The sequence below is a fragment of the Mangifera indica genome, chromosome 5 (assembly GCF_011075055.1).
Source record: "Mangifera indica cultivar Alphonso chromosome 5, CATAS_Mindica_2.1, whole genome shotgun sequence".
NCBI lineage: Eukaryota > Viridiplantae > Streptophyta > Magnoliopsida > Sapindales > Anacardiaceae > Mangifera > Mangifera indica.
The window spans coordinates 16,496,128-16,522,761 of record NC_058141.1 but is presented as its reverse complement, the minus strand read 5'-3'; the positions used below and the strand labels follow the sequence as shown (position 1 = coordinate 16,522,761).

At 34.1% G+C, this 26,634-nt stretch overlaps 5 protein-coding genes, 1 long non-coding RNA gene and 1 other non-coding gene across 11 annotated transcripts; 4 read left to right on the top strand and 3 right to left on the bottom strand.

Moving 5' to 3' along the window:
- The first annotated feature begins 1,259 nt into the window (after window positions 1-1,259).
- LOC123215655 (bifunctional 3-dehydroquinate dehydratase/shikimate dehydrogenase, chloroplastic-like) lies at window positions 1,260-5,837 on the top strand. Its single transcript, XM_044635850.1, has 10 exons — window positions 1,260-1,511; window positions 3,098-3,194; window positions 3,393-3,611; window positions 3,818-4,158; window positions 4,226-4,289; window positions 4,397-4,505; window positions 4,717-4,866; window positions 4,955-5,103; window positions 5,186-5,348; window positions 5,470-5,837. The coding sequence occupies exons 1-10, from the start codon at window positions 1,306-1,308 to the stop codon at window positions 5,511-5,513; spliced, it is 1,542 nt and encodes a 513-aa protein (XP_044491785.1). The 5' UTR covers window positions 1,260-1,305; the 3' UTR covers window positions 5,514-5,837.
- A 1,937-nt stretch (window positions 5,838-7,774) lies between these two features.
- On the bottom strand, window positions 7,775-9,754 carry LOC123216032 (F-box protein At4g00893-like). The gene is made up of 2 exons (XM_044636384.1): window positions 9,615-9,754; window positions 7,775-8,999 (listed from the first exon to the last, which is right to left on the bottom strand). Exons 1-2 carry the CDS (start codon window positions 9,698-9,700, stop codon window positions 8,018-8,020), a joined length of 1,068 nt encoding a protein of 355 aa, XP_044492319.1. The 5' UTR covers window positions 9,701-9,754; the 3' UTR covers window positions 7,775-8,017.
- Window positions 9,755-9,907: 153 nt separating this feature from the next.
- Window positions 9,908-9,979, top strand: TRNAP-AGG. The gene has a single exon. It is a non-coding gene; the product is annotated as a tRNA-Pro (tRNA).
- Window positions 9,925-14,466, top strand: LOC123217683. The gene is made up of 8 exons (XM_044638782.1): window positions 9,925-10,317; window positions 10,421-10,738; window positions 10,898-13,134; window positions 13,235-13,504; window positions 13,589-13,669; window positions 13,771-13,891; window positions 13,969-14,035; window positions 14,127-14,466. The coding sequence occupies exons 1-8, from the start codon at window positions 10,110-10,112 to the stop codon at window positions 14,209-14,211; spliced, it is 3,387 nt and encodes a 1,128-aa protein (XP_044494717.1). The 5' UTR covers window positions 9,925-10,109; the 3' UTR covers window positions 14,212-14,466.
- LOC123217684 (U1 small nuclear ribonucleoprotein C-like) lies at window positions 14,044-17,453 on the bottom strand. 4 transcript variants are annotated; one of them, XR_006502518.1, is made up of 6 exons: window positions 17,296-17,453; window positions 17,149-17,191; window positions 16,900-16,941; window positions 16,563-16,824; window positions 15,430-15,734; window positions 14,044-14,310 (listed from the first exon to the last, which is right to left on the bottom strand). XR_006502518.1 is itself a non-coding variant. In XM_044638784.1 (5 exons), the coding sequence occupies exons 1-5, from the start codon at window positions 17,301-17,303 to the stop codon at window positions 15,484-15,486; spliced, it is 606 nt and encodes a 201-aa protein (XP_044494719.1). In that variant the 5' UTR covers window positions 17,304-17,453; the 3' UTR covers window positions 15,231-15,483. The 4 variants fall into 4 exon arrangements, 2 of the variants coding, with proteins under 2 accessions (XP_044494719.1, XP_044494720.1); XR_006502517.1 differs by lacking the exon at window positions 14,044-14,310 and adding an exon at window positions 14,575-14,799; XM_044638784.1 differs by lacking the exon at window positions 14,044-14,310 and having other exon boundaries at window positions 15,231-15,734.
- A 405-nt stretch (window positions 17,454-17,858) lies between these two features.
- On the top strand, window positions 17,859-22,375 carry LOC123215396 (mitochondrial substrate carrier family protein ucpB). Of its 2 annotated transcripts, none has more exons than XM_044635462.1 (9): window positions 17,859-18,027; window positions 18,255-18,377; window positions 19,382-19,443; window positions 19,533-19,769; window positions 19,843-20,010; window positions 20,199-20,248; window positions 20,795-20,927; window positions 21,773-21,810; window positions 22,029-22,375. In XM_044635462.1, the coding sequence occupies exons 1-9, from the start codon at window positions 17,994-17,996 to the stop codon at window positions 22,123-22,125; spliced, it is 942 nt and encodes a 313-aa protein (XP_044491397.1). In that variant the 5' UTR covers window positions 17,859-17,993; the 3' UTR covers window positions 22,126-22,375. The 2 variants fall into 2 exon arrangements, with proteins under 2 accessions (XP_044491397.1, XP_044491398.1); XM_044635463.1 differs by having other exon boundaries at window positions 17,864-18,027; window positions 18,233-18,377.
- A 1,892-nt stretch (window positions 22,376-24,267) lies between these two features.
- LOC123217420 lies at window positions 24,268-25,708 on the bottom strand. Its single transcript, XR_006502478.1, has 2 exons — window positions 24,911-25,708; window positions 24,268-24,826 (listed from the first exon to the last, which is right to left on the bottom strand). It is a non-coding gene; the product is annotated as an uncharacterized LOC123217420 (long non-coding RNA).
- Window positions 25,709-26,634: the final 926 nt, after the last annotated feature.

Here is a 26,634-nt window from a genome sequence, read left to right as displayed (position 1 = left end):
CTTTTGGACTGGACTTAGCTTGGGTTCGGTTTAGGCTTGCAAAGCTCACTCAATCACATATTTGTGATCGGGTTCGTGCTCGTTCTCCTGAGCTCGTCTGAGCTAATCTCGTTTCAAGCCCCGAGCAAACTCGCTTTGATTCCAACCTATTTTTAGGTAGGGCTAGAAATGACGGCGTTTGTTAATGGTTCAAGGGAGTCGTGTTTGACTTGCGAGCCGAGCATAGCTCTAGTTTAGGTTCAGACTTGGGTTTGTTTTTGATTTTACTTCCTAGCTCATACTCAGGTTCGTGTTCGTGTTCATTATTTCGGGCTCATGATCGAGCTTGAATAAATTCGCTTCGAATCCAGCCCTACTTGAAAGACTCTGGCAAGTTTTTGTTCTCTTGAGATAGTTCGGTAGTTTTTGGGGGCATGTTGAGAGACTTTCCTTGTGATCAAACTGATTGTGATCACTGTATTCTGCAATCTTCTTAGCAGTGATGAAATCCTTTTTGAAACTGTATCATCTATGATGTTGTATTTGTGGGGATTAATATCCCAATTAAATTGAGAATCTTTTAGCCTGCTGGTTGTCCTGATTGAATAATTTAGCGGTGATCACCTGAAGTGTTGAAACCTATAGGCTAAGATGAAAGGGACATCGCTTTTTCAATACCATTTGTGACAAACTAGGAACTGCACATGAAAGTTTAGAGTGGTCATTTACTATCCCCATTGTTTCATAATTTCACATGCTAACGCAGTGCTTGCTGGCCCCTGCCTCTAGCATTTATGAATTGTGGATCCTAGTTGACATGACATGTAATCAATTACATGGCAACATTCATGTTTTAATCATAGGAAATAGCGTTTTACGCTGCCTAAAAGTCGTACTTAGATTTAATTGAGAAAATTTGTGGGTCTGTTGGAGTGGGTTCACGTGATTTATGGTATCGGTCCTACTTTAATAACAAAATCTGAACTCAGTGGACGTAGTTCTATCTATTTATATGGCGTTAGGTATTAGGTGAATTGGTCCCGCCTGAGTTAAGTGAGAAAATTTGTTGCAGATGAATCATATCATGTTGTTTGCATATAAAATAATGTGAATTACATCATGTCAGTTGTCAATACTCAATACAATTATTGGAATAATAGGCCCCTCTGCTGTCCTACTTGCGGCGTGGACCAGAAGCAATGTCTCATGGGGTCATCTTTCATTCAAAACAAGTTGAAAAATTGTAAGAATGGTTGATATAAAGAGCTTTTTCAGCTAATATAAAACCATACCCATCTTTTGCTCTGTGTGTCTCTCCCTCTGAAAATGGTGGCAGTCGACCATAACCATGTCTTACTGTGCACACAACTAGAATGCAAAACAATGGAAGAAATGTTAACTTCCATGGACCAAGCAAAGGCTGAAGGTGCAAATATTGTAGAATTTTGCTTCGATTCCATGAATTTTACTAACATTTCTCAGGTTGACTACCTCATCAACCGAAAAGCTCTCCCTGCTATTTTTTCCTACAGGTAAAATATTCTTTACACCATTATTAATCAATATTCTTCCATCTTCTTTTTCTCTTCCACTTCTTCCTTGTTATATATCTTCAATGACCCATCTCAAGTTTATTTGTCATTTAAATTCGCATACCAGGATTAGACCATAGATGTGTATGTGTTCAATTAGTTAAGTTTTAAATAAAGCTGGGCTAAAGTTTTCATTTAAGGACCTTCTAAATAATATTATGAGACACACTGTGGAATGAAGGTAAAACCCATGAAAAAAAAAAAAGGTAACAAGGAGAAAGTACTAGGGTGGGTTGGCAGATAAGTTATTCTCAGAGGGAAGCGATGCTGAGCCAACAGACACGCAGGACTTATACACTATGATAAGTTATCAACTATAATTCAGATTAAACCTCACAGTAGATTTTGCCCACTACTTTTCAAAGTTCCATTCAATTATTTAGAAAGCCTGGCACCTGATTAAAAATGTTCCATCTTTAATAGACATGTTGTAAAAGTGTCGTTTTATTTTTTTAGGCTAAAGGACTTATTTCCACCTACCGTTTATTCTTTTTTCCAAATGTTTATTTATTAATTTTTAAAAATTTAAATATTTAGCTATCAACGGTTAAAATTAAATAAATCTATTAATTTTAAAATTTTTTTTTTTTTTTCATTTTAACTGTTAAAAAATAATAATTTTTTTTACTTAAAAGTTTAAAAAATTATATTTTCACCTATTAAGGTTTTCAATTTTCTCCTTTCTTCTTTGGTGATTGGAATTGATCGAGAGCCTCATCAATTCATCCTCTATTTGTTGTTGATGACCTTGATCGAAGAAAGATCGAAAGACGACAAACTAACAAATAGTCAAGTGCATCTATGAAGGGCACCAACAGATGAATCGACAGCCCGTTCACCATCTTTTAGTCTTTCTTCAGTCAAGGTCATCGACGGGCAAGTAAAGGATGATTGACGAGGCTCTCAGCTGGCTCCGGTTGTTGGAGAAAAAGAAAGAAAATTGAAAATTCTAACAAGAGAAAAATATAACTTTTTAAACTTTTAGATAGAGAAATTGTTAATTTTTTAGGGTTTAGGATAGAAAAAGAGATAAAATTTTAGTTTTTTTTAACACTGTTAATTAAATGATAATTTTACCCTTAAAACTATTAATTTTAACCATTGATCAATGGATATTTAGATTTTTGAAAATTAACAAATAAAAATTTGGGGAAAAGGTAAACCTTGGGTGGGTATATGCCCTTTAGCCTATTTTTATTTGAAAAAAAAAAAAGATCATTAAATTAATATAGTAAGAAAAAATCATATAAATTTCAAAATAAATTGAATTAATATGATACAGTATATATATTATATGATACGATACATATTATTAATATAAATTGATTCATATTTTTATGAAAGTGACGATATAATAAGTGTATGAAAAATTTTATATTTTTAATAGTGTTTATGATATTTTTTATTATGAGAATTAAAATTATTCTTATTTTATATATAAAAAGAAGTATACATTGATAAAATATGATACAAAAAGTTAAAATTTTGATATACGATATAATACATTATTCAATTACTATGTGTAGGTTCAACTCACCCCACGGAGAGTGCAAAAGTAATTGCATCCAAGTATTGAAGCGGGCTCTCGACTTGGAGGCCGAATTTGTGGAAATGGATTATGAGGTATTCTTCCACTCTAATTTCACAGTAATTCAATTAATTAATCATTCAGAGGGTCATTATTATTGTTAATACTTGTCAATTATAACTCTTTAATCAATATTAGAGCTCTGCATTGAAGATCTTTGTCTAATTTTATTGTCAATGTGATTTTGCTGGAGCAAAAGCTATGTTAAAAATCTCAACTTTAATTAATTGCAGGTAGCTTCCGAAATGAGCATCGGCGAATACAAATACAATCGATCACGTAGCAAAGTGATTGTGTCCAGCTACGTGAATGACGGCAAACCTTCAACAGAGAAACTTGGTGATCTAATTGCAAGCATGCAGTCAATCGGGGCAGATGTTATCAAACTTGAAATTGCCGTGGACTCTATCAATGATTTGCCACCCATTTTTCAGATGCTTACTCTTTGCCAGGTATATATGATTATACATAACAGTTGTTTGGGAAAATGTAACTGAGGGATATCTTGGACTAATTAATTATCATTTTCAAGCTGAAAATGCTATATCAATTGTATTGTCTAGTTTATTCTTCGATGCACTGAAAATGCTATATCAATTGTATTGTCTAGTTTATTCTTCGATGCAACTAACTTGGCATCTGGGCACCATATGTTCAGGTGCCATTAATAGCTATCGCAGTGGGCAGTCGAGGTCTGATAAGCCAGCTGCTGGGTCCAAAATTTGGTGGGTTTTTAGTCTATGGATCTCTGGGAAGCAAATCCGTTGCAGGCTTTCCTACTCTTTCCAGCCTTAGACAAGTGTATAAGGTTGAAAATTTGAAGGCAGACACAAAAGTTTTTGGGCTAGTTTCAAATCCAGTAGGCCATAGTAAAGGTCCCATTCTGCACAATCACGCCTTCAGACATGCCAGATATAATGGAATTTATGTTCCCATGCTGGTTGATGATGTCAAGGAGTTTTTTAAAACCTATACAGCAACTGACTTCGCGGGTTTCAGGTACACAATTAATTAAGAGATCAGAAATTGGCTTCTCTTCTTTCTAACTCATTGCCGTATTTTGTAGTGTTGGTATTCCACATAAGGAAGCAGCGATGGCATGCTGTGATGAAGTTCATCCACTGGCTAAGGTCTGTCTCTGTTAGCTCGTATTTATATTATAAATTCTATGTTTTTTAACCTGAATGTGCTCTTTCAAGTCTAGATTGTGATAATTTCTTCTTTTAACTGTGCTCAGTCCATCGGAGCTGTAAATACAATCATAAGGAGGCCTATGGATGGGAAGCTGATAGGTTACAACACAGATTGTGATGCTTCAATCTCTGCAATAGAGGATGCACTAAGAGGTGCCATCTGAGAATTTCTATTTCTTATAATCCTATGGTAATTGATTGAGATAAGATGCAAATGTACTTCGTATTGTCATATCATAAGCAAAGGATTAAAGGCTTCACCTCTGGTATAGAGCCTGTTCTGAAACAGTTAATAGAAGACATTTCATTAAATTTGAAATAAATTAAAATGATAATAACTCATTCATTTGCACGGGATGAACAGAAAGGCAAGTTTGCAAAGGGGTGGCATCAGACACTTCTCCCCTAGCTGGGAAAATTTTTGTGCTGGTTGGAGCAGGAGGTGCAGGAAGAGCATTGGCTTTTGGTGCCAAAAACAAAGGGGCCCGGGTTGTTATTTTCAACCGCAATTATGGTAAGACAAGTTACAAAGTGGTCTAGTTTAATTTAAACCACCTCAACATAGTTTTCTTGTGTCTAAGTCCTGCATTTTCCTGTTAAAGAGAGAGCACAAGCTCTCGCACATGCAGTTTCAGGGGAAGCACTGCCATATGAATGTTTACACAAATTCTACCCAGAGAATGGCATGATTTTTGCAAATGCTTCTGCTATTGGAATGGAGCCAAATTCAAATGAAAGTCCTCTTCCCAAGGTTCTCTCTCTCTCTCTCTCTCATTATAAACTTTCAGTACATATATGGATCAATAAACCCTTCACTTATTATACTTGTTTAGGATGCCTTAAAAGCATACGAGTTGGTGTTTGATGCGGTCTATACACCTAGAAATACAAGGCTCTTGCAGGAGGCTAAAGACGTTGGAGCCTGTGTGGTGAGCGGGATTGAGATGTTCATCAGGCAGGCCCTCGGTCAATTTAGACTCTTCACTGGCGGCTTAGGTATCAATCTCCGACTGGAACCTTCTGTCTCCTTCCATTCTGTCTAGCAAATATTAGACTTTTTGTTGGTCTTTTCTATCAACAGTAGTAACAGCATTTATCCTTTTTTTAACATTTGCAGCTCCAGAAGTCTACATGCGCAACCTTGTGCTGGAGCAGTTCTGATTGTTAGTGCACTTATGCCAAGGATGGTATCTGTTCGCAAAAATTTCCCCACCATTTCCACTGTAAGTGTGGTATAAACTTGTAAATGCAACAAATCCATGAATATGCTCCCCAGCTTGGTAGTAAGATAGCAACTTAAGTGCTGGAGGAAACTCTGATGGCTTGCCTATTCAAAATGTTCAGAGTGGTTCAGACTATTGTACATACCAGTAGTATATCAATGACGGGAACTGTGTTCGATGTTTGTGTTCTGTGCATGACGGGGGATAGACTCCTTAGTATTTGCACTGTTTGAATAAGAGTGAATCACACTTTCCCACCCAAGGTTTAGCTTTATAACTTTTTCACCCTTAATTATTATAAATAACAATTTTCCACCCAAAATTAAACTATGCAACTAAAATAATAGTATTAAAAAGTAAAATTACTATTTTATTCTTAATATTTTATTTTTCAAATTCATCATATTACTCTAAATTAATAAAAGTGAAAAAAAAATAGTCTTTTAAATATTCACATTATAAAAAAGTCATTTAATTTTTTTCTTTTAATTTTTATTATTTCTTTTTATAGATAGAAGTATTTTTGTTTTATAATCCTATATTATAAGATGAATTATAATTTTTAAATATTAGGGGGTTTCATGATTTTTAGGGGGCTATTATAAATTTTTAAAAATTTAGAGCCTTTTTTAGAAATTTTAAACTTCTTTAAAATTTAAAAATATCAATTTACCTTAATAATTTGAAAAATTATAATTACATTTTAAAAAATTGAATAAATATAAATATATTTTTATAAGTTATATTATTGTATTTAAAATATTTGAATATAATAAAAAAATTATTTTTAAAATTAATAAATAATAAAATTATCATTTTATTTTTATATTATTTTTTTTCATTAAGTTTTGATAAGGTGAAAACTGTTACGTAGATTAGAGGTGAAAAATATTTTCAACCAAATTTTAAGTAGAAAAATGTCATCCACCAATTGAATAATTAACAAAAATCATTTGTCAGAGGTTGGAATTATTGGATTTCGAAAAAATAAACACTGCCTCATAATTTCTGAAATAATAAAATTATATACATAATTTTTTAATATAATTATATATATAAATAATTATATAATTAAAAATTATTTTATTTTTAATATTTAATTATTTAATTATATTATAATATATTATTATTTATATATAACATCATAAGTAAAAATTATGTTGGAAATATTACTCATTGTATAAAACAATTGGAATAACAACGAGACTTTTCTAACAATTAAAATAAACTTCTAGACTGATGTTTTCTGGATCTGGCAAAATAATTGGTAAAATAGTTGAGGTGGGATTGGATTTTATTTCTTATTTAATTAAAGCAATTACATTTTGAATATTTTTTTCATTTTCAAGACAACATTATCCTTATATATTATTAAAATTACAAATCATCTGTCCACACCATTACTGACTAGTGATCAAACACAAACGTACTAACGCCATTATCACCAACCACTCTTCCATCACCCACCACCAAAAAGACTTTTTAGATACTTCCGATTGAAATAAGATTAAAACAAGATAATCAAAATCTATCAATACCTAATTAGGGTGATGTGAGGTATTAATAATTATCTTAACCTGGAAATAATTAAACATTAAACTATAATTCATAAAAATGAAAATTACATTTATGACATTAAATTATCAATAATGTAAATCATAATTACATTAAGATGAAGAAACAATTAAATATTAAACTATTATACTTATAATGTAAGTCATTATTATACGTATAAAGAAAAAAAAATTAATTATGTTCATAATCAAAGTCATTCTTATATTCATAAAAAAACAATTATCATGTTTATAAATCTTAAACTTTATATTTTTCACATTAAATGAAGATAGAAAAATATACATTGATTCTATTGTATTTTATAACGTACCAATCATAAAGAGAATTTATAAAAAAATATAGATGATGTTGATTTTTCTTATTTGACCTCTTGACTTAATGATAAATAAAATAATTTAATGTTTTTCTATATATAAATTGCTACTATTAATATGTTGTAATGTAAGTGTTGTAAAAACTATTTGTGTAAGAGGTAGAGAGAGGATCAACTCATATTTATAGAATTACGTGACTTTTTATCAAAAGTCACATGTTTTTTATTAACAAAGAGTTATTTTTTTTTATCTTAAAGAATTACCTCTTTTTACCATTATATTAATTGATAGAATTTTGGTATCAAAAATATTATATTAATTTATTTTATCAAATAAATATTATTATACCCGATAAAATACAATCTTAATGTCATGTGAGCCATAAAATTCTTACAATGGAAACTGCAGATTATAAGCCGAGGAGGTACAGAATGGGAGGACAAGGAAAACTATGTAATTTTTTAATTGACTAAACCATGACCTTAATTATTCTTCAAAACAGCAATAAAACTGAATGAATAGCGCAATTATTCAAAGATAGAGAGCAAATTTCTCAGAGATGCCAACTCACTTCTTGGGAAATTTTATGGAACCGGGGTTCGATCCATGCTCCTTTAAGGCGCCGGCCTTGGGTTTCAGAGTGTTGAGATATATTCTCATTGAAAAATACCATGTCATGCATATCATCAGCATGGTATGAGACCACCGTCCCGCAAGTATCAACTGATACATCCTCCCCCAACCCCAACTTTTTCTTCATTCTCTTCATTTTGAAACTCCCCCTGCTAAGATGAAACGGTATCTTTTCAGCATTAGATGACTGATCAATTGGCTCATCAATTATACGATATATTTTCCAACTTCCATCTTCTGGAGAAAACACAATTAATCCACATGTATCATCGAAAATATGGAAATTTTTTTCATCATTCTCATAAGCTACTGCTTTAATCTTTTCGAAATGGTCTCTGTAGTAAGTATATATGTGCGTAGTCCATTCATTAGCCCCACGATGAAGCAATCGTAGTTCTACTTGAGATTTATCATTCTTGGCAACAACACAGACAATGCAATCTTTTGATGTAGGAGGAGATGAAAATGCACCAATATAATCACGGTGCTCTGAGTCAGGAAACTGAGGAAGGTCTATTCTGGAGCGGGAGAAGGGGCAGAAGAAGAAAATTGTGGTTTCTTGCCGCAAAAGAAGCCAACCATCCCTGGATGCAATGCATGTTGCTCCATTCAATTCTGGGATATTGATGTTGTACTTCTTTTGGGATTCCTTATTTTCTAATCCGCTAAGCAAAATGCAGTGTGAATCCTCACCATAAAGAAGAAACCAGGGTTCATAATTATGCGTGGATTCAATCTGAGCTGAACATCTGGAAGCAGCATAATTCCAACTCTTACAGACACTGAGAAACCTGAGAAGATCAATTATGCCTAAACGATCAGCAACTAATGTTATTAGTTCAGTAGGAAGATCAGCCCAGCTGGGTCGTGCTCCTCCTTCTGCCATTTTACTGTATCCAATCCTGCAAAAAACTACTTTGTCATCCAGAAAACAAATCACTAAAAACACAAAACTAACAGACAATTTCCTAGGAATGTATTGCATTCAAATATTATTTTGAAAGAGATTTTATTGAGCATAATACAACAGAATAGAGTGAACTGTATATATTAATACCATTGAGAAGGAATAAGAGCAATGTAAATTGAAGGGTTCTGAAAGATTAGAAGATATCATTGACGGAAAATGAGTTTTTGCAAGCATGGCAAGTGTTCATGTTACAGAGGCCAAAATTAAACACCAAATCTCACTCAAACATTTATACAAAATCGAAATAAAAAATCATAAACACCGATTCACTAATCAAATTTCAGCCTCTGACAACACAAAGCAAGAACAGAATATTCATTACAACACACATTCACAGAATATTCATTAAAAATTTGTAATTAGTTTAAAAACGACTTTTTTTTTTGTTGAAAATATACGTGTGAAAATCTCTGATCAACTTCAGATTGTAAGTTTATCAGAACAAAGAAAAGATGTAAATCTTGTAAGATGGGAATGGTGGCGATGAATGCCTTCATATCAGAATGAAATATAGTAAAGGAATTAAGATCAATATGATTAATATTACCTTTTTGGTTGAAGTAACGAAACGCAATCACAAAGAAGAGAGAAAAACCATCGCCATTTTGTAGGGTTTAGGGGACAGATTTCCATTGGTGTTTGCTACTTAAAAAGCAATATGATGTGCTAGAGTTCAATCAAAACTCGTACTACTCACTGAGTAACGTGTCAAACTCTAACTAACACTTCAAAATCAAATCAAATCAAATATTATTAGATAAATTTCTTTAGATTATGTTCTAACAACGTTGACCAATTTTATACTTTTAATATAAAATAAAAAGAGAAACATACGTGGCTGGGCATTTGGTCTAGTGGTATGATTCTCGCTTAGGGTGCGAGAGGTCCCGAGTTCAATTCTCGGAATGCCCCAATTTTTTTCCCTTTTTCCTTTTAATCCAAATGAAATGCCCCACTGTTTCATATTTATGAATTAGCAAAATGAGAATTTCCCTCCAAAATGATGAGCTGAAACGTTTTCCCCCTTAAACTTTAGTGACCCATGTTTAAAACTTCATTTCATTCGATAAATCACTATTCTTCCTGCACTGTAATTGGGTTTTCTCATGAGTTTAAATCACTGTTTCTGTTTTTGATACGAAAGAAATTTTTTATCAGTTTGGCGGAATTTCAAATTTCTTCCATGGTTGACCGAACCAACACTCTTCCATTGTACTCGCACTCTCGATCATCTCAGTTAGAGACTCGCGGTAATTTCATTTTTATTTCAATTTAGTAATTTTCTTCATTTGTTTTGGTACTAAATCAGTTTTTAAGTTTAATCTAATGTCTATATTCTTTTTGAATACTAAGAATTAGGAGATGAAATGGGAGGTCGAAATGAAAATGAGTACCAGCAGTTTGAGGATACTACGGTTCTTGATGGTCCCTTAGTTGAGACCCAGTTGGAGAAACTAAATTTTGACACTCAAGTGGTTGATGGTTTTGATTGTAACGCGGATATGAGACACCATTCAATATCTGAGAATGAGAAGGAAGTTGTTCTTGATAGTGAAGATGAAGGTGTTTGTGCAAGCAAAACGTTGAGGCTTTCCAAGGGGTTATCAGATGGTAACTCGTTAAACTTGCAGAAGATCTATGGAACATGTGCTCATCAACGACGTAGTATAGGTCAGTGTTGATTGATTTAATTTGAAAAGTTTGCAAATTGATAATTTCTAGAAATATATAAATTTAAGGTCTTTTTTTTTCCTTGTGACACTTGATTATTGATTCTACAAATCAGTATGAATCTGCTGGAACTCAAAATTACTATGTATTTACTTGAAGGGAGCAAAGGATTTGGAGTTAATGTAGGGAGGAGTGATGAGCAAAAAGAGCTTCCTCAGTTGTTCACTAGCGGAAGTGGTAATATAGAATCTGAAAAGTCATCCCAAGCAATTGCTCTTAAGTTTGTGGATCAATTTCTGTCATCTAACAGCATGGAATTCGAATTCTCTACTGGACCTGACATAAAAAAGACTGTCGAGGAGAAATCTCCCCGTCTCGCAAGCAGAAAGGGACCTCAATGTTTGGTGCAGAGAATGAAATTTAGAGCAGCCTCAATTGCAAAATTTGAAACCTTTCAATGGGCTGATAATGATCAACAAGTAGAGGATGATGCTTTTAGCAAGAGGAGAGATACCCCTATTGAATTTGGACATTTTAGGCGGAGATCTGTTACAAGCCGTCACAAGCCTAGGCATCTTAATTGTGAAGATGGTAATTACTCTGATAATAAGATTGAAGAGAAGAAAAAGAGTTTGAACCTTCGCAAGGAAACAGCTTTTTCAACTTATTCAGATTCAAGGTTTGCAAAGCACAATCCAAAGGAGACTTGTAGAGTAGAACAGGTATCTAAACTAAATCTAGAAAGTAATTGTGTTCAGGGAACCAACGAGGAAGTGCATGGAGAATCATCAGAGCAGGATTTGGATGCTCCAGACATGTTTGACGTAGGATTCAACACTCAAATAGCTGCTGAAGCCATGGAAGCCTTATCATATGGACCATCCGCTGGCTGCATTGCTTCTGATGTTTACCAACATCCACCAAACATCACTGACGACCCTTTAGAAGGTCTAATAACAAGGAAAGGTCGTGTAGAGAAAACTTCTCTTCCCGAGACTGATTGCTGCTATCTAATAGGCAGTGAAAGAAAGTCCACACGAGGAAAGCGTACTTCTAGAAAATCTGGCAAGAAGTCTAACCATCTGGAGCCGGGTCCTCTGTTGGCAGTAATGACTGAAATGATCGGGGGCAAGCCATTGATTGAGGAGCAATTTAAATCTAGGAATTATGCCAACTCCTATGAAAATCCAAGTGGAATACCTACCACTGTGTTGCAAAGAGAAGAAGATGAATCTGTGGGTAGGAACAATGACGGTGAAATTTACAAGAGCTCAACAATCTCAGTTGAACGTATCTCACTCAGCAAGGTACAGGCAAAAGAGGAGCGTGAGACTTCATATGTTAACCAGGAAACTAGGCCATATATGGCTGGAGAAACTTTGAAAAGGACCTATCATCAATCAGATAATCTAGGACGAAAGACAGATGATGGCCTCCTTAAATACAGAAGAAAGAGGAGTAGATTAGTGGCTGATCCTAGGAGAGTTGAACCTATATCACCCAGCAAGGAACAAGTAGAAGAGGAGCTTAAGACTTCTTCATGTGTTGACCAAGAAACTAGTCCCTTTTTGGCTGGAGATATATTGAAAAGGACCTATCATCAATCAGAAGATCCAGGACAAAAGGAAGATGCTGGCATCCTTAAGTACAGAAGAAAGAAGAGTAGATTAGCGGCCGATCCTACAAAAGTTGTGAGCGGCAGAGAAAGATGTCCTAAATTGTATGCAGATTCATCATCAGCTGAAGCTAGAGACAGCAAATTGAGTAAAAAAGAGGGAAGTTGCAAAGAATCAAGTGCTTTAACCAGTTGTATGAAATTAGATACATGGAGCCACCCCAAAGGGAAAAGAGCATTGCGTAAAGTGCGAAGTCATTCAAAAGCCTATGACATTTATATCCCTTTAGGAACAGTAGATAGAAATGTAGGCAAAAATTATTGTACCAAAAGTGAGAGAATTACAGAAGATCATCACAAATCCTCTACTTACCACAGAGAATCAAAGGAAATCTCTGATGGAGAAAAGGCATTCACACGATTCAGAGAGGTAAGTGACATGGACTTTGGGTTGTTTAGCAATGGTACAGAAAAGAACCAGGAGTTTGGTGTTTCACCAAACAAGAACCTTGAGCTCCAGAGTTGTGGAAATACTACCACTAACCGTACCTATCTTATGGATGTGGCAGCTTCAAATCATTTTTCTATTAAATATCACAAAAGATCATTTAATAAAAAGCTACCCAAATCCTTCCTCCTGAAAGAGCTTATTAAATTAGGTGTCCCTGAATCAATACCTGGTTTCACATGGAAGGATTTAAGAAGACGAAAAGATTTGGCCCATGTTCGTGTTTTGTTTAGCCAGCATTTGGATGACAACGTAATCAAGCAGCAGAAAAAGGTTTCTTTTTTTTTTAAGTCCTTTGTTTTTCCATCCTAAGCAAGATCGGCTTCTATATAATTTATGTCTTGTTACTATTATTTCCTTTGGATTTCAGCAGATCTCAGCACGGCTTGGCATTTCCACCGCAACATGTCCCATGGATGCCACACACTTTATAGCAGATAGATTTGTGCGTACAAGGAATATGTTGGAATCCATTGCTCTTGGTAAACCAGTGGTGACACATTTATGGCTGGAGAGCTGCGGTCAAGCAAGGTGTTTGATAGATGAGAAGAATTACATCCTGAGGGATGCCAAAAAGGAAAAAGAAATTGGATTTAGCATGGCTGTTTCGGTTGCTCGAGCAAGCCAGCATCCACTTTTAGAGGTGATTGTATAAACTTGAGTTGTTCTTATGATTAATTATGAATCAACTATAAACTAGAGAGGCTGAATATGATGGTATGAACAGGGTAAGAGAGTATTCATTACCCCAAACATAAAACCTCCTAAAGAAATGATAAGTAGCTTGGTCCAGGCAGTTCATGGCCAGGTTTGTGCATCTGCCAAATATTTGTAACTCAATGGCTATTATTTATCTAGTAGAGAAAATATAACACTTTTAATGTGTTGGATACTGTTCACACTACCAAGGTGGTGGAGGTGGAGCTAAGTCAAATGTCTGCTTCTGCTTCTGCTTCAAACATCCAAGATAATCTATTCATTGTTTCTTGTGAAGAAGATCGTGCAATCTGTGTTCCTCTCCTTGATAAAGGTAATGCAATTCCCGTTTACCTTCAAATAATTTACTTGAATGTTATGGTAAAACATTTCAGGCTTCGCTTTCTACAGGAGTAGCGGCATATGCTCCAGAACTAATACTAAATGGGATAATAATACAGAAACTGGAATTTGAGAGGTCAGAACTTGCCTTGCAAGAATCAACTGTTTATTTTTATAGAGTTGAGAAGGTGAAACACTTATTTAGTTTTTCAATACATATTTTGCAGACATCAGCTTTTCAAGAATCATGTCAATAGGAAACAAACCAGAACAAGGTTGAACAAAGATGTGTGCTTGAATGGAAGTTTGTGAACGCGCAAATGTGAAACACCGTATGGAGAACCTTTCCGTCTTTTAGTTGGTGTTGAACCAGTAGTACAACTACCATGTAAAACTCCCAAAGTCGGTTCCCTGTTATTAGAATTTATACACAGATTAAAAGGGAACACGATGCCTCTTTTTTCTCACTCTCAATTTGTTTTAAGAGTGAAAAATGTTGACATCACAACGAGACAATCTATGAATTACAAAACTTGCCAACCAACGGTGAAGTGCTTTAATACACAAGTGAAACCATCTCTACCCCTCGCTAGCTTAATATAAACATATAATACACATCCGTAAGACATTATCAACTATAGGTACACGAAACAGACCAAAGTCCATATACTTGCATTAGTGCCAAACTAGTTAAATTCATATTCTGCCACTAAAATCAAATTACATTGGATAGAAAATTTTTCACAGCCTTTCAACAGAACTACATGGGTTCCATGGCATTTAATTAATGTTGACAAAAATTGACAATCATTTTTGGGCTGCATACCAAGCTCTGGGAGCACATTACAACATATCCAGAAACTTGAGTCATACAACATGAAGTGTAAGTAGTATGACTCCCTGCAACAAAACAGTGTCATCTATTATATAAATAGTTTCCAAATATTAGAAAAACTTAAAAAAAAAAAAAAAACTGGAAAAGCCAAATATCAGACAAGTGTTTTCATTTGTCTTAAATCCTCAAAGGCAACAAGAGAACAGAAATCAGAACTTGAAGCTTTTAAAGAATATTGATTTATAAAACATTTAAACATTGCCTTATAATTTTTTTTTTTTTTTTTGGTTGCCAAGAGTTTCTCAACGTTCTATATTTTTGCTAATGTATAAATTAGGGACTTTTGTCAAACCCTACAATCTTATTAGAAAAGAAATGTGGAAGAATCAACATCCAAGGTAAGGGGCCTAAGGTAAGTTCCTGGCATAATTTAAACAGATCTGTTTAGTACCCAGTCAATCATCCACTTCAAAGATACAGTTCATGCAGCGGACAATTCTTGGAAAAGTTATTGCATAGAGTCTCCATATATTTAAAAAAAAAAGTGTGACCAAACAAAACAGAATTTGTTCATTTGATATAAATTTCCCAAATTTGTTATCATACTGCCTCATAATCAATTTTTATAGATTTCATTGCACTAATGATGATATAACACATCATTAATCACAAAAGATTTGATGTATAAGGCATACTTGCAAGAAATCCTTCATTTTGGTAGAAAAGCAAAACATGCTGGCTTGGAACATCTAATGATTGGACTCAGGAGGCTGGGCATTGGCATTGAAACCATCAAACCCTCCACTCGTTGGAACAGATGAATTTGATTGATACGGTGAATGTGTAGCCATGGTAGGAGCTCCAGTAGATGAAGCAGGTGGTGCAGCACTACCAAGAACTGCTGTTGGGTTAAGCACAGCAGGAGATCTAGGAAGACCATTCACTTGACCAGGTACAGGAGGAGCCACCATTGGTGGCATGCCTGGAGCAGACACATAACCTGCTATCACCATCAGAATGATTCAAATCCATGCATTCTTGTTGGCACATGATTAGATTAAATGCAGAAAATACATTGTAAGATGGTTAACAGAAAACAAAAGCATTGAAATCTAAAAAACGGAAGTCAACAGGCATTGGTTTTTGGCACACAAAGGGAAGAAAAAAAACCAGTTGATAGAGTAAAAAGAGAGGTTCAGGTCCAAACTTCCATAGACAGAGCAATCCACCATAATGCATGTCATATGAACCTTCTAACAATCACATTCCAATCAAATGATTACACTGATACTTCCAATTAATTTTTTTTAAATAGGAAATAAAAGAATATTTATCAAATGATGTACATTTAGGGAAACTAGCGGTTTACAAGGAGATCAAAAGAGAAAACTTATAACCTAAATATCTAGCAGCAAAAACTGAATAATCCTATCAAATGGTCTCTCTATCTAATAACTCAAGCAAAACCACACCCTATAAACTGGTGCCACAGTAATAGTTCCTTAAATAAAATGATTAAGTTTGAAAGGAGAATTGGCATTAGTAAATGATTTATTAACATCGAGTTAAACATGGTTTAAAACTGATACAGGGAAAATCTATAAGTTCTCCATCACTAAAAAAATATGTTACCAAAGAATGACATCAACCAACAGCAGGAACAGCCCGTGACAAGCCATCTGCCAGATCAATAAGCAAGGATGTGGGAACCAACAATCAAGTTATAAAATATACATGCTCACATGCAGAATGCATATTCATATGGATCAATACATGCACTTATTACATAGTTTGGCAAGGAGTCACATATGTTGTAGTCCCACTTTACCTGGTGGCCCAGGTATTGGCCTTGGTATAACAGGAGGCCTCACCCCAGGGAATAATGCTGGATTTAACTGAGCGCCTCCAGGAATTGGCATAACAGGTGTTGGTAGAACCGGTGGGCGGGGCCTCTGAGCCATTACATGCTGATTGTAAGCAGCACCAACCTGGTATGCAGCAGTTTGGCCAAGATGTTCCTTGATCCTCTGGTCAATTAAACTTTGGGTTTGTTGCTCCTCAAACTGCTGATAGTAGCTTCTCACGTTTGCCTGAAATAAAGTACAGAATTAGGAGAAAATAAAGTGGCCCAATTCACAAGGATATAGGACGCATTTGTACAATACCTTATGTTTGTAGCCTGCATTATGCTGTTTTCTGACAGATGGCTGAAGAAGATAGCAAGAATAAACGGTTTAGTAGGATGTTTCCAGTTAGATAACTTGGAAGAAATCCGAAGACAAAACATGCACACAACAAAAGTAGTATGAATGAAGGCAAGAGCAAATTTTATAAAATCAAACGTCATATAAGTTGAATCATGCTCAGTAACTTCAATTCTAAGAGTAAACTTGTAGAAAACTAAAGCCACTTACAGAATCGTGGGTCAAATATGTGTCGCAATAGTCACAGTAATACCTGAAAATCGGTAGAAACACCATGAAAAGGAAATGCGTAAGAATTGGTGATTAGATAAATATAAATCGTTGATAATGAAACATCAAAAACTTAACAGGACGTACCGAGGCATGGTTTTGTGTAGATCAAATTACAACTGAGTATCAATAGCCCTGTAACAAGAATCAATGCTGTGTATTGAGAAAATCTAAAAACCCTAAAGGAGAGAGAAAGACAGTGAACCAATGAAAGAAACACTTCACTAATATAACAGTGATAGACAAAAAATATATTAATAATATATGCACTGGATGTAAATTGTAGGTATAAATTGATTTTTTTTAAATTTTGTATCGAGTTTTTTAAAATATATTATTATTTATAATGTTTAATAAAATTTTAAAATTTATTTTCAATAATAATATATTATATATCAATTTTCACACATGATTACTTATATCTTAAAATGGTGTTTGAAAAAAAAAATTATTTTACTAATTAATTACTGTATTTTTTTATATCTTGAAATTATTTTTAAAAAATAAATCAATTTTTATAATCTATGCCGTATTCAAAAAACTAATAAAAAATTTGATAACTTTAAAATAAAAAACATTTCATATACCTTGATAATATAAATATTGTCAAATATCCACCACGCGTACTGAAATTTCACCCTAAAGCCCCCACCACGCTCTCCCTGCGTGGTTTATCATGGGAACCCCCTCATATACTGAAACTTACCTAAACCCCCACCACGTGATACCCGCGTGACCGGGCAGTTAATGTCGCTAATTTCTCCGACTGTAAATTGCACGAAGAAATGGAGAAAATGGGCTCTGATTCTTCGCTGTCCGGTAATTTCCGGTTTTCAATTAGATCATCATTGTCATTCACTTCCCGGGAAGACGGAGATGAAGAAATATAAATAAACTCAGAATCTAATTTACATTTTACAGATAATTGTCTTCTTTTTTTTTTGGCTCTATGAAATTTGTGTTTCGTATCGTTGGCGTAATCGATGCTTATGCTCAGTTAAATAAGACTGAAATTTTGATACAGATGTGTTAACCGGAATCTTCAGGTGCTGTTAACGTCAAAGTCAAAGAGAAACACATTTGGTCGGCTACACCATCGCATATTTTTTCGCACTTCGGAACAAGCGGACTGGCTGTTGCAGTTGCGACTGGTGTCACTCATCCTTTAGGTTAATTTCTTCTTTCCATGACTTGCAATAACCTTTTTTCTCAATCTTTTATTACAAGAAGAAAAAGAGTTTCTGGGTATGGCCCTATCTTATTTCGCTTGTGCATGTATGATTTTATCATGATTGATTGATGCTTGATTTCAAGTGTCAAAGCAAGGACTAGTGGATAGGAAAAAAAAAATTAAGGAATTGGGGATCTGGGTTGTGTTCTTTATTCTTGGTCACCATTCAACGTGGTGGTGTCGTTCGCAGTGTATTAAAGGGGGTTAATGTAGACAAAATTTTAAAGGTCGCTGTGGTTATTGGCTTTACATTGTTTCATGAGAAATTGCTAGAAGTGAGCAGTTATGTTTTGCTAAATAAAAAGGTTCCATCATGTCACAATTTGAACTACTAGATTAGCTTTTTTTTGGAGGAACTGATGCTCTGTCAGTGGCTGTAAATTCATTGCACGGTTTTTCTAGCTATTTCCTGGGGGTTTTCATTCCAATAGATGATAATTTGGGTTAACTATTCAATTGCCTGGTCTGTCCTTTGAAAGTGTTGATAATGAGGTGCTGCCAGGACCCTTTTTTCAAGACTTCTGTGTATTATGTAATATTTGGTTGGTGGTTTTAAGCAAATGATCTTCTATAATTCTATAGGAGCATTTTGATTCATAGGAAGGTTCAACCTAGCATTCTAATCATAAGTTGGATCAAGGAGTATGAACCTTTTGCTTAGAGAAAGAACTAAGGTTTCATCTTGCAAGCTGCAATCTTGAACAGTTAGCTTTTGTGTTAAAGGAAGTGGATACATGGTTCACTATTTGACTATTATTAAGTCATTGATGATTATCCTGGTAGCTGTACCTCAGAAACAATTAGACTTGAAACAACTGGAATAAAAAGGAAGATGATGTGCTAGACCTTGATTTTGAACTTTCTACTACGTTGTAGGAAGTATAGGAAAAGTTTCCCAAATATTTAAAAATATGTAATTAATGTCAACTTGGGATCATGCAGATGTACTTAAAGTTAGGCTGCAAATGCAACTTGTTGGTCAGAGGGGTCCTTCGACTGGAATGGTATGTTGCCAAGCCTTTGATTTTGCTTTATCTCAATGCTCTGGTTTGTCAGTTAATTCTGTTTTATGTTTGTTAATGTATGCATACAGGGACAATTATTTGTTCAAATATTGAAAAATGAAGGCCCAAAGTCTTTGTATCAGGGATTAACACCTGCACTGGCAAGATCAGTTTTGTATGGTGGTCTACGTTTGGGCTTGTATGAGCCCTCAAAGTATGCCTGTGATTGGGCATTTGGGTCCACCAATATCTTGGTTAAGATTGCATCTGGAGCATTTTCTGGTGCAACTGCAACTGCGCTAACTAATCCAACTGAAGTTCTGAAGGTAAACCACAAGGTTAGATTTTTTGGAACTTTCCTTATTATACTTGGATCTTAGAAATCATTTCCTTCATCAGGTACGGCTGCAGATGAATTCTAACATGAGCCAAGGACCGATTGCTGAAATGCGGAGACTCATTTCTGAAGAAGGGATGGGAGCACTGTGGAAAGGGGTTGGTCCTGCTATGGCCAGAGCTGCTGCTTTGACTGCCTCGCAGCTTGCAACATACGATGAATCCAAGCGGGTCAAGTTCTAAGCATGCTATTTTTCACTTTGGTTACCCTTGAAGTAATTTCCACAGTTTCTGAATGGTTTAATTATTTTAGTTTTGTAGCCTAAAGAAACTGTCTGCTTTGTCTTTTTCCATATATTTTCTTCCAATCAGTCTTTGCATGTTTTAAGTGTGTTCTCCTTACTTTCTGATCAATGCAGATTTTGATCAGGTGGACACCTCTTGAAGAAGGATTTCATCTGCATCTGATGTATGACATTGTTTGCAAGTTTCTTCCTCTTCCTCTGTGATATGGTGTTTTAAATTTCAGATCATGAAAATAAACAAATTAAACATTAAAACGAAAAAGATCATGACAATAATCAAATTTAAATATATTATTTTTATAATCTAATAATTTAAATTATTATTTAATACACTGGTCAAATTTTTGATGTCACAGAAAAAGCTAAAAGTTATCAAAGATGAAGATTCAATTGATTTCGTCTAGTCTTATCAAAGTTTGACTGAATGATGCTTTGGTGACATCACTAGTCATTCTGATGAAGAAGTGTTTACTAAGTATTGATATAATACCTGATGGATGTATTATATTGTCACTAGATTTGCCCATAAACTGGTAAATGAAGCCAGTTTCTTGATGTTTTCTTTGGTTGACATCATTTAATCAAATAATGAGTGACAGTATGACATCCATAAGAAGCAATCCTAATGCCATGCTGTTAACAATTATATTAAATGTTTTACTCGTCTTGTTTTAGTTCACTGATATCTAACTGTAGTGTACTTGATGTAGCTCAAGTTCAGTCGCAGGTGCAGTTAGTACCCTTATGACTGCACCAGTGGACATGGTCAAAACCCGTCTCATGTTGCAACGAGAATCTGGGAAAGTTGGAAGCTATAAAAATGGGTTTCATTGTGCATACAAGGTATCTGTTCTCTTTTTTTTTTTTTTTTACATTTTACTTTTTAAGATTTTTCATTTCCTTAAGCTATTATTTATTTATCATTGAGATTGACTTTACTGTAATGTTCATTACTTGTGTTGTTTAAATTAATCACTATTGGAATTGAACTTCATTGTCTCTGATATATAGCTTTTGCACCTTGAGGTGTTAAAAGACCACTGAGGTTTGCAGATGATCTAGTGTTGAGCTAGTTTTCTGTACCTTTTAGGAAATTGTTTTCTCATCACTTTCTTCTGTTTCCTTTCTGCCAGTGTTGTGGGTTCAATACAAGTTATATCATTTCTGTTGTAGCATGCAATCATAATCAGAGTCCCAAATTTCAGCACTTCTGGTTTCCATATTCATGGTGCTAAAGGTTTTTTTTTGGTTTGATTCACATTGTCCTAAGTTATTGCTATACCTACTAAGACTAAGCTGAAATTTTCTTCTACAAGTTCTGTGTGCTTGCACCCTCCTTTTTCCATATATATATCACTTTAATGGTCTTGCTGAACACTGACCTACCAATTATGATCGGAACTGATGGTGGTTGTGGCAAAGTATGCTTAACAGTCAGCTATACCAAGAAAAATTATAACAGTCCATTTTTTTGTTTGTTTGTTTTTCTTTTAACTCCCATTATTTATCACCCACAATAATTTTTTAGAATCAATAATTATTACTGTTGATTGGAGGTGGGTACCAATTTACATGCCTACTGGAAGAGGATCTGTCTTTGTATTTTAGTTTTAAAATAAAAATCTCTTCTGAACTCACTATCCATTCCCTGTATTTCTTGCTAATATCTTAGCAATGTCCATTTTCAGGTCATGCGTACAGAAGGCCTAAGGGCACTTTATAAAGGGTAATAATCTATTGAAGTTATTAGTTATGTTTTAAATTTTAAGTATGTTTACTTAAACGCATTCTCCAAAGGACTTTGATTATTGAAGGTAGAGATACAGTAAATTTTCTCAAATATTTCTGATGTGTTTGCATCCTTCAGAGAGATTTTTTTTTTTTTTTCATTTCTGTTAATCTTAAAGTCAATGGTTTTGAACAATTGCCATTAAAATTTTGTAGGGCCTTTGTTGTTTTCGCAAGATTGGGTCCCCAAAGTACAATTACCTTTATTCTATGTGAGAAGCTTCGCAAGCTTGCCGGACTGGATGCTATCTAGTGGTGGAATTGTCTATCTGCAGTCACCCACAATAATTTACCATAATGCAGGTGCCAACTATGGGAACCTATTTTAGTTAGTTTTTCTATTCATTCTTCCATCATTCTTTTTCTGGTTATGGCCAGGTATATAACTATTAAATATTTTGTTTCATTAAAAAAATCAACGAAAATAGGCAACCTTCTGCTTATCAAACTTAAACCATCTTGCATGACTATGTCAATAAAAGAATTGCTGTACTGATGCTCCACTTTGTCTGTTGTCCTGACCCAATGGAGAATTATAAGACAAGGAGCATGTGAAACACGGACTTGATGTGATGTTATGTTATGTGTTTGAGCGATACTCCCTTGACTAGAGATTTAGGTACAACCAACCATCATTTGACTTCAAGAAGATTTCTTAAACCACACTCCATTTCATATAGTATATGATATCCAATCAGTGTTTGTTTCTTTTTTCCTTTTTCTCATCCAACTTATGTTAATGAGCTTCTAGTGCAGTTGAATTTCTTTAGATGTTGCATAAAAATAGTGAGTGGACAGATTGAATATGCAGAATTTTTTGAGTATGGATGGTTTATAATGTAGAGGTCGGCAAGATTCGGGTGTTGCTACATGAATATGCATGCTGTCACATGTTCCCCCGTGTTGTGGGTGGCCTTAAGACAAGACAAAGTAACAATATACGTTTGGTTTTCGAATTGCATCTGGTGGTATAAACAAGAGTGTTGTCGTCGTCGACATCCCACTTAACAGAATTTTGACCCAGCCCATAATCTATTGTCTTGCATAAGATTGCAGATTTTAGGGCCTCACTTTTAATGTTTTGCTGCACCTGCATAGGGCATACGCATCTAAAATTATTTGGTTTTTTTTTTTTTTTTTTGCCTTACTTTCCTCAAATGGATTTAATTTCAGTTTAATCAATTTATCCTAAAATCATTTATATAATTAAATCGCATCATTTTATCCAAAATCTAATAAAAAGATGAATTGATCCTAAAATTTAAAAAAAAAAAGGGCCTTCCCTCTCTAGTTACTTAACAGCTTTATACGCATGTCAATAACTCAGGTCAGTGTTGGCTTAGCCCATCAGACTCATAGGTTGAGTTAGGCTCTAGGCATATATAGTAATAGGTTTTCAGATAGGGTCGACCGATGAATTTTTGAGAGTTTAAGGTCTCGCCTTATATATAGAGGGTCGGGTCAACCCATTTAAACAATCTTTTTAATTTTAATTAAAATTTGTAAACATAAATTATTTTTTAATTATTAGAATCAAAGACAATACTTCAAATATTTTATTTATAATCTTTCATTTATGGTAAAGGAATATTATAGTTACATAATTAAAAATATTATAAGTTTATAATATAGTTCAAATAAATTAATTTATATATTGTATAATTATAAACATAAATAAAATATATATATCATACCAAATTTCTAAATTCATTTGACATTGAATTCATTTGCAATATTTTGTAATTATAATGAAATGAAAATAAAATTATAAATATAAAGAATTATTATTTACAAATCCAGACATTTCTTGAAATATTTGTAAATAAAATTGAAAATAAAAAAGATTTGGATTGATTTATCTAAAAAAATTAAAACAGGTTAGAGAAAGGCTCATGGATTAGGCTTGTGGCAGACGTAGCAGAAGCTTTTGCTTGGCAGAGCTTCTTCCTTCATTTTTTAATTTTAAATAGTATCATATTAAACTGATCTATGAACCTAATAATATTAAAATCTATAGTCGAGCTTGAAAGGTTTATAGGTTGGGTTTGACATACTACAATGTTTAATTAGGGCTAAATTTTAGACTTTTGGCCAAACCTTTCGTTTGACCCACCCAATTAACATATTTATTTATCAGTATTAACCAGTGATTTTAAAAATTAGACCAAAGCTGTCATTACTAAACATAACAATAATAGTTTGTTAAAAAAATTGTTTTAATAGTTGAATGGGATTAGACAATGATCAAATTATTCTCCTTTATAGTTTGATAGAGAATAGCTTGATTGTTGATGTTAGTGAAAAATTCAATTTTAAGTCCCAAGAGTTTAAGAGTTCATAGAATTAATTTAAGTTAATTTTTTATTTAAAATAATTTAGAAAGCATATTTAAATATTAATTATGAAAACATGTTTGAATTTGACTTTAAGAGACTATTACAAACAAATTATCCACATAAACTCAAACTCAAGTTTATACCATTTATATGTAATTATAATTTTAATATCTATCTAAATGAATCACCGAAAAACACATTAACCTACCGACCCTTTTTCTCCCTTGTCGTGACATCTGCTCTACCTCTGCATTACCCCGAACGCTGCCAACTGGCCCTCCTTTACTGGTCGGAATCCCGACTGTCACAACCCCATTCCACCTCCTCCTCATCCCCCCGCGGTTCTGATTCCACGTTCGGCTGTATCTACTTGGGTTTCTTGGCTTCCATCGCAACCCCCTTCCACCTCTATCAAATCCCCGCCCGCATCTTCATTTTAATTAATTGTGCTATGTAGATTTTCTTTAGGAACACAAGTTTCTGATTTCATAGGGAAGATTTCATTGTCATGAGAATCCGACTTTTCTTCTTTTGTCCAAGGAATTGATTTTAGCAGTTTCTTTTTAGAAGTTCTCATGGAACAGGTTGAGCTCAAGTCCTCCCTTGAAACTGCAGAATCTAATAAAACAATAACTTAACAGACTGAAAGAAGGTCAAAGATAAACAAATCAAGAATCAATAGATGGGGACCAAAAAATCTACCTTGAAATGCAGTTGCAGGGCTCTTCTGGCAAAGCTGGAGGATTTGCTTCTGAAGGGAATTCTCCGATTTATTCTTATTGTGGTGTCTTTGTCGGAGAATATTTCTGCTAAACCATGTTAGGTCTCCACAACCTCTTCCTCATCTTTAGTGATTGACCCCACGACCTGCTTTGGGGTCCAGTCTGAGCTACCTCGTTTCTAAAAATTAACTTCCCCGAGAAATTTGTGCCTGAAAGATCCAATAATTTGACAGGACTGCTCTTCCTGAACCTCGGCAAATTACCCGCGATGTACATATTCCTTGACAATCGTAGTAGCTGGAGAAGCCTTACTTTCCATGTCCTCCATTTCTCTTCAAAGCAATTGACTTCCGGAAATAAAATCCATGCCTCTCAGTCCTTTGACAAAGAGGAAAAGACAAGAATGTTGAATTAGGTTTTGATGGAAAATTTTGTGATTAATGCACTAATAGGTGGCAAAGTGGTTATGGACTAAATCGTACGAAATCAATGTTTTTTGGCGGTGAATTCGGCTTTTTACTGCAAACTAATATATATATATATATATATACATACACACGGAGTAAGGGGGGAGGGTAAATATTTTACGAGTAGTGTGCTTGTGATGCAAGATTCAATGGGAAGAGAAGTGGCTTGGCGGGACAGTCTGGCACACTTATCTCTGTCCCTCGGTTTTCACGCTAATCTACCATTATACCCTTCTCTTTTCTTTTACACTTATGCCCTTCCCTCACCATTTAACGGTATCCGTACCCTTTTCAGCCGAAAATGACTCAACCTGCTCGGCTCCTCCGGTGTTATGGTCTCTGCTTCTTTGCTGAATTCCATGCTTTCAAATCAAATTTCAATTTTAATAATGGCCTCCAACAAATTAATTAAAACAAAAGACACCTGCCTGAATCCGACCTCATCTTTCGGAGACCATTTTGAAGTTATACATGGATTAGTGCGTAGTTGTAAATTGGAATAATGATTCAACCAAAAAAGGAATGTTGTCTTTATCGTTACTTTATGTTTTCTCTTTCCAAGTTCATGCATTGAACTTGGGATGGAATTAAAGAAGAAGAATCACGCACACGTTTTTTAGATGCTATAAGTTTGAACACATATTTTTTTAAAATTATATGTTATTATATAATATAATTATTTTATATTAAAAATAATATAAAATATAGGTAATATGTATATTTTTTAAATTTACTATTTTATTACTTTTATTAATGATAATATAAAATACTACTATATGTATTTGTTAAGAAACGACGACAAAGTTATTGATAAGTTTGTTCTTTATAAAAATGAAGTCGAGAATTAACTCAATAAAAAGAATAAGGTGTTATAAAGTGACAAAAATAGTGACTATAAATAACCGTTTTCATGATTCATGTTGCACAACGCAAAAAGGTAGGGAGTGTCCTCACAAATTCTGATTCCCACATTTTTAGTTGGGTATTCGTAACTACTTCAATCTAACTATAGCAACACCAACACTTGTCTTAATATATAATTTGCATTAAAATTCATGTGTAATACTCTACAAGGGCAATGCTATATATAAAAATTAATTTAAGAATTATCTATCAATCAAATGTTATATATAATTAATTTAAAATTATTTAATTATATAATAATTTATCATCATCATACTGAAAATTGGGATATTAATTAAAATAGACTGTCGCTTTCCCGCCTAAACCTTTTTCG

Excerpts from the sequence above, each read along its gene's own strand:
- LOC123215655 (XM_044635850.1), top strand. The coding sequence starts at position 1,306 with ATGGTGGCAGTCGACCATAACCATGTCTTACTGTGCACACAACTAGAA. Across the intron at positions 4,506-4,716 it reads AATAGAGGATGCACTAAGAG|AAAGGCAAGTTTGCAAAGGG; the intron begins GTGCCATCTGAG and ends CGGGATGAACAG. Across the intron at positions 5,349-5,469 it reads ACTCTTCACTGGCGGCTTAG|CTCCAGAAGTCTACATGCGC; the intron begins GTATCAATCTCC and ends TAACATTTGCAG.
- LOC123216032 (XM_044636384.1), bottom strand. The coding sequence starts at position 9,700 with ATGGAAATCTGTCCCCTAAACCCTACAAAATGGCGATGGTTTTTCTCT. Across the intron at positions 9,000-9,614 it reads TCGTTACTTCAACCAAAAAG|GATTGGATACAGTAAAATGG; the intron begins GTAATATTAATC and ends AGTTTTTTGCAG.
- LOC123217683 (XM_044638782.1), top strand. The coding sequence starts at position 10,110 with ATGTTTAAAACTTCATTTCATTCGATAAATCACTATTCTTCCTGCACT. Across the intron at positions 13,670-13,770 it reads TCCAGGCAGTTCATGGCCAG|GTGGTGGAGGTGGAGCTAAG; the intron begins GTTTGTGCATCT and ends CACACTACCAAG. Across the intron at positions 14,036-14,126 it reads CAGAAACTGGAATTTGAGAG|ACATCAGCTTTTCAAGAATC; the intron begins GTCAGAACTTGC and ends CATATTTTGCAG.
- LOC123217684 (XM_044638784.1), bottom strand. Across the intron at positions 16,825-16,899 it reads ATGCAGGCTACAAACATAAG|GCAAACGTGAGAAGCTACTA; the intron begins GTATTGTACAAA and ends ACTTTATTTCAG. Across the intron at positions 15,735-16,562 it reads GCCAATACCTGGGCCACCAG|GTTATGTGTCTGCTCCAGGC; the intron begins GTAAAGTGGGAC and ends TGGTGATAGCAG.
- LOC123215396 (XM_044635462.1), top strand. The coding sequence starts at position 17,994 with ATGGAGAAAATGGGCTCTGATTCTTCGCTGTCCG. Across the intron at positions 19,770-19,842 it reads ATCCAACTGAAGTTCTGAAG|GTACGGCTGCAGATGAATTC; the intron begins GTAAACCACAAG and ends TTCCTTCATCAG. Across the intron at positions 20,249-20,794 it reads GGATTTCATCTGCATCTGAT|CTCAAGTTCAGTCGCAGGTG; the intron begins GTATGACATTGT and ends TACTTGATGTAG.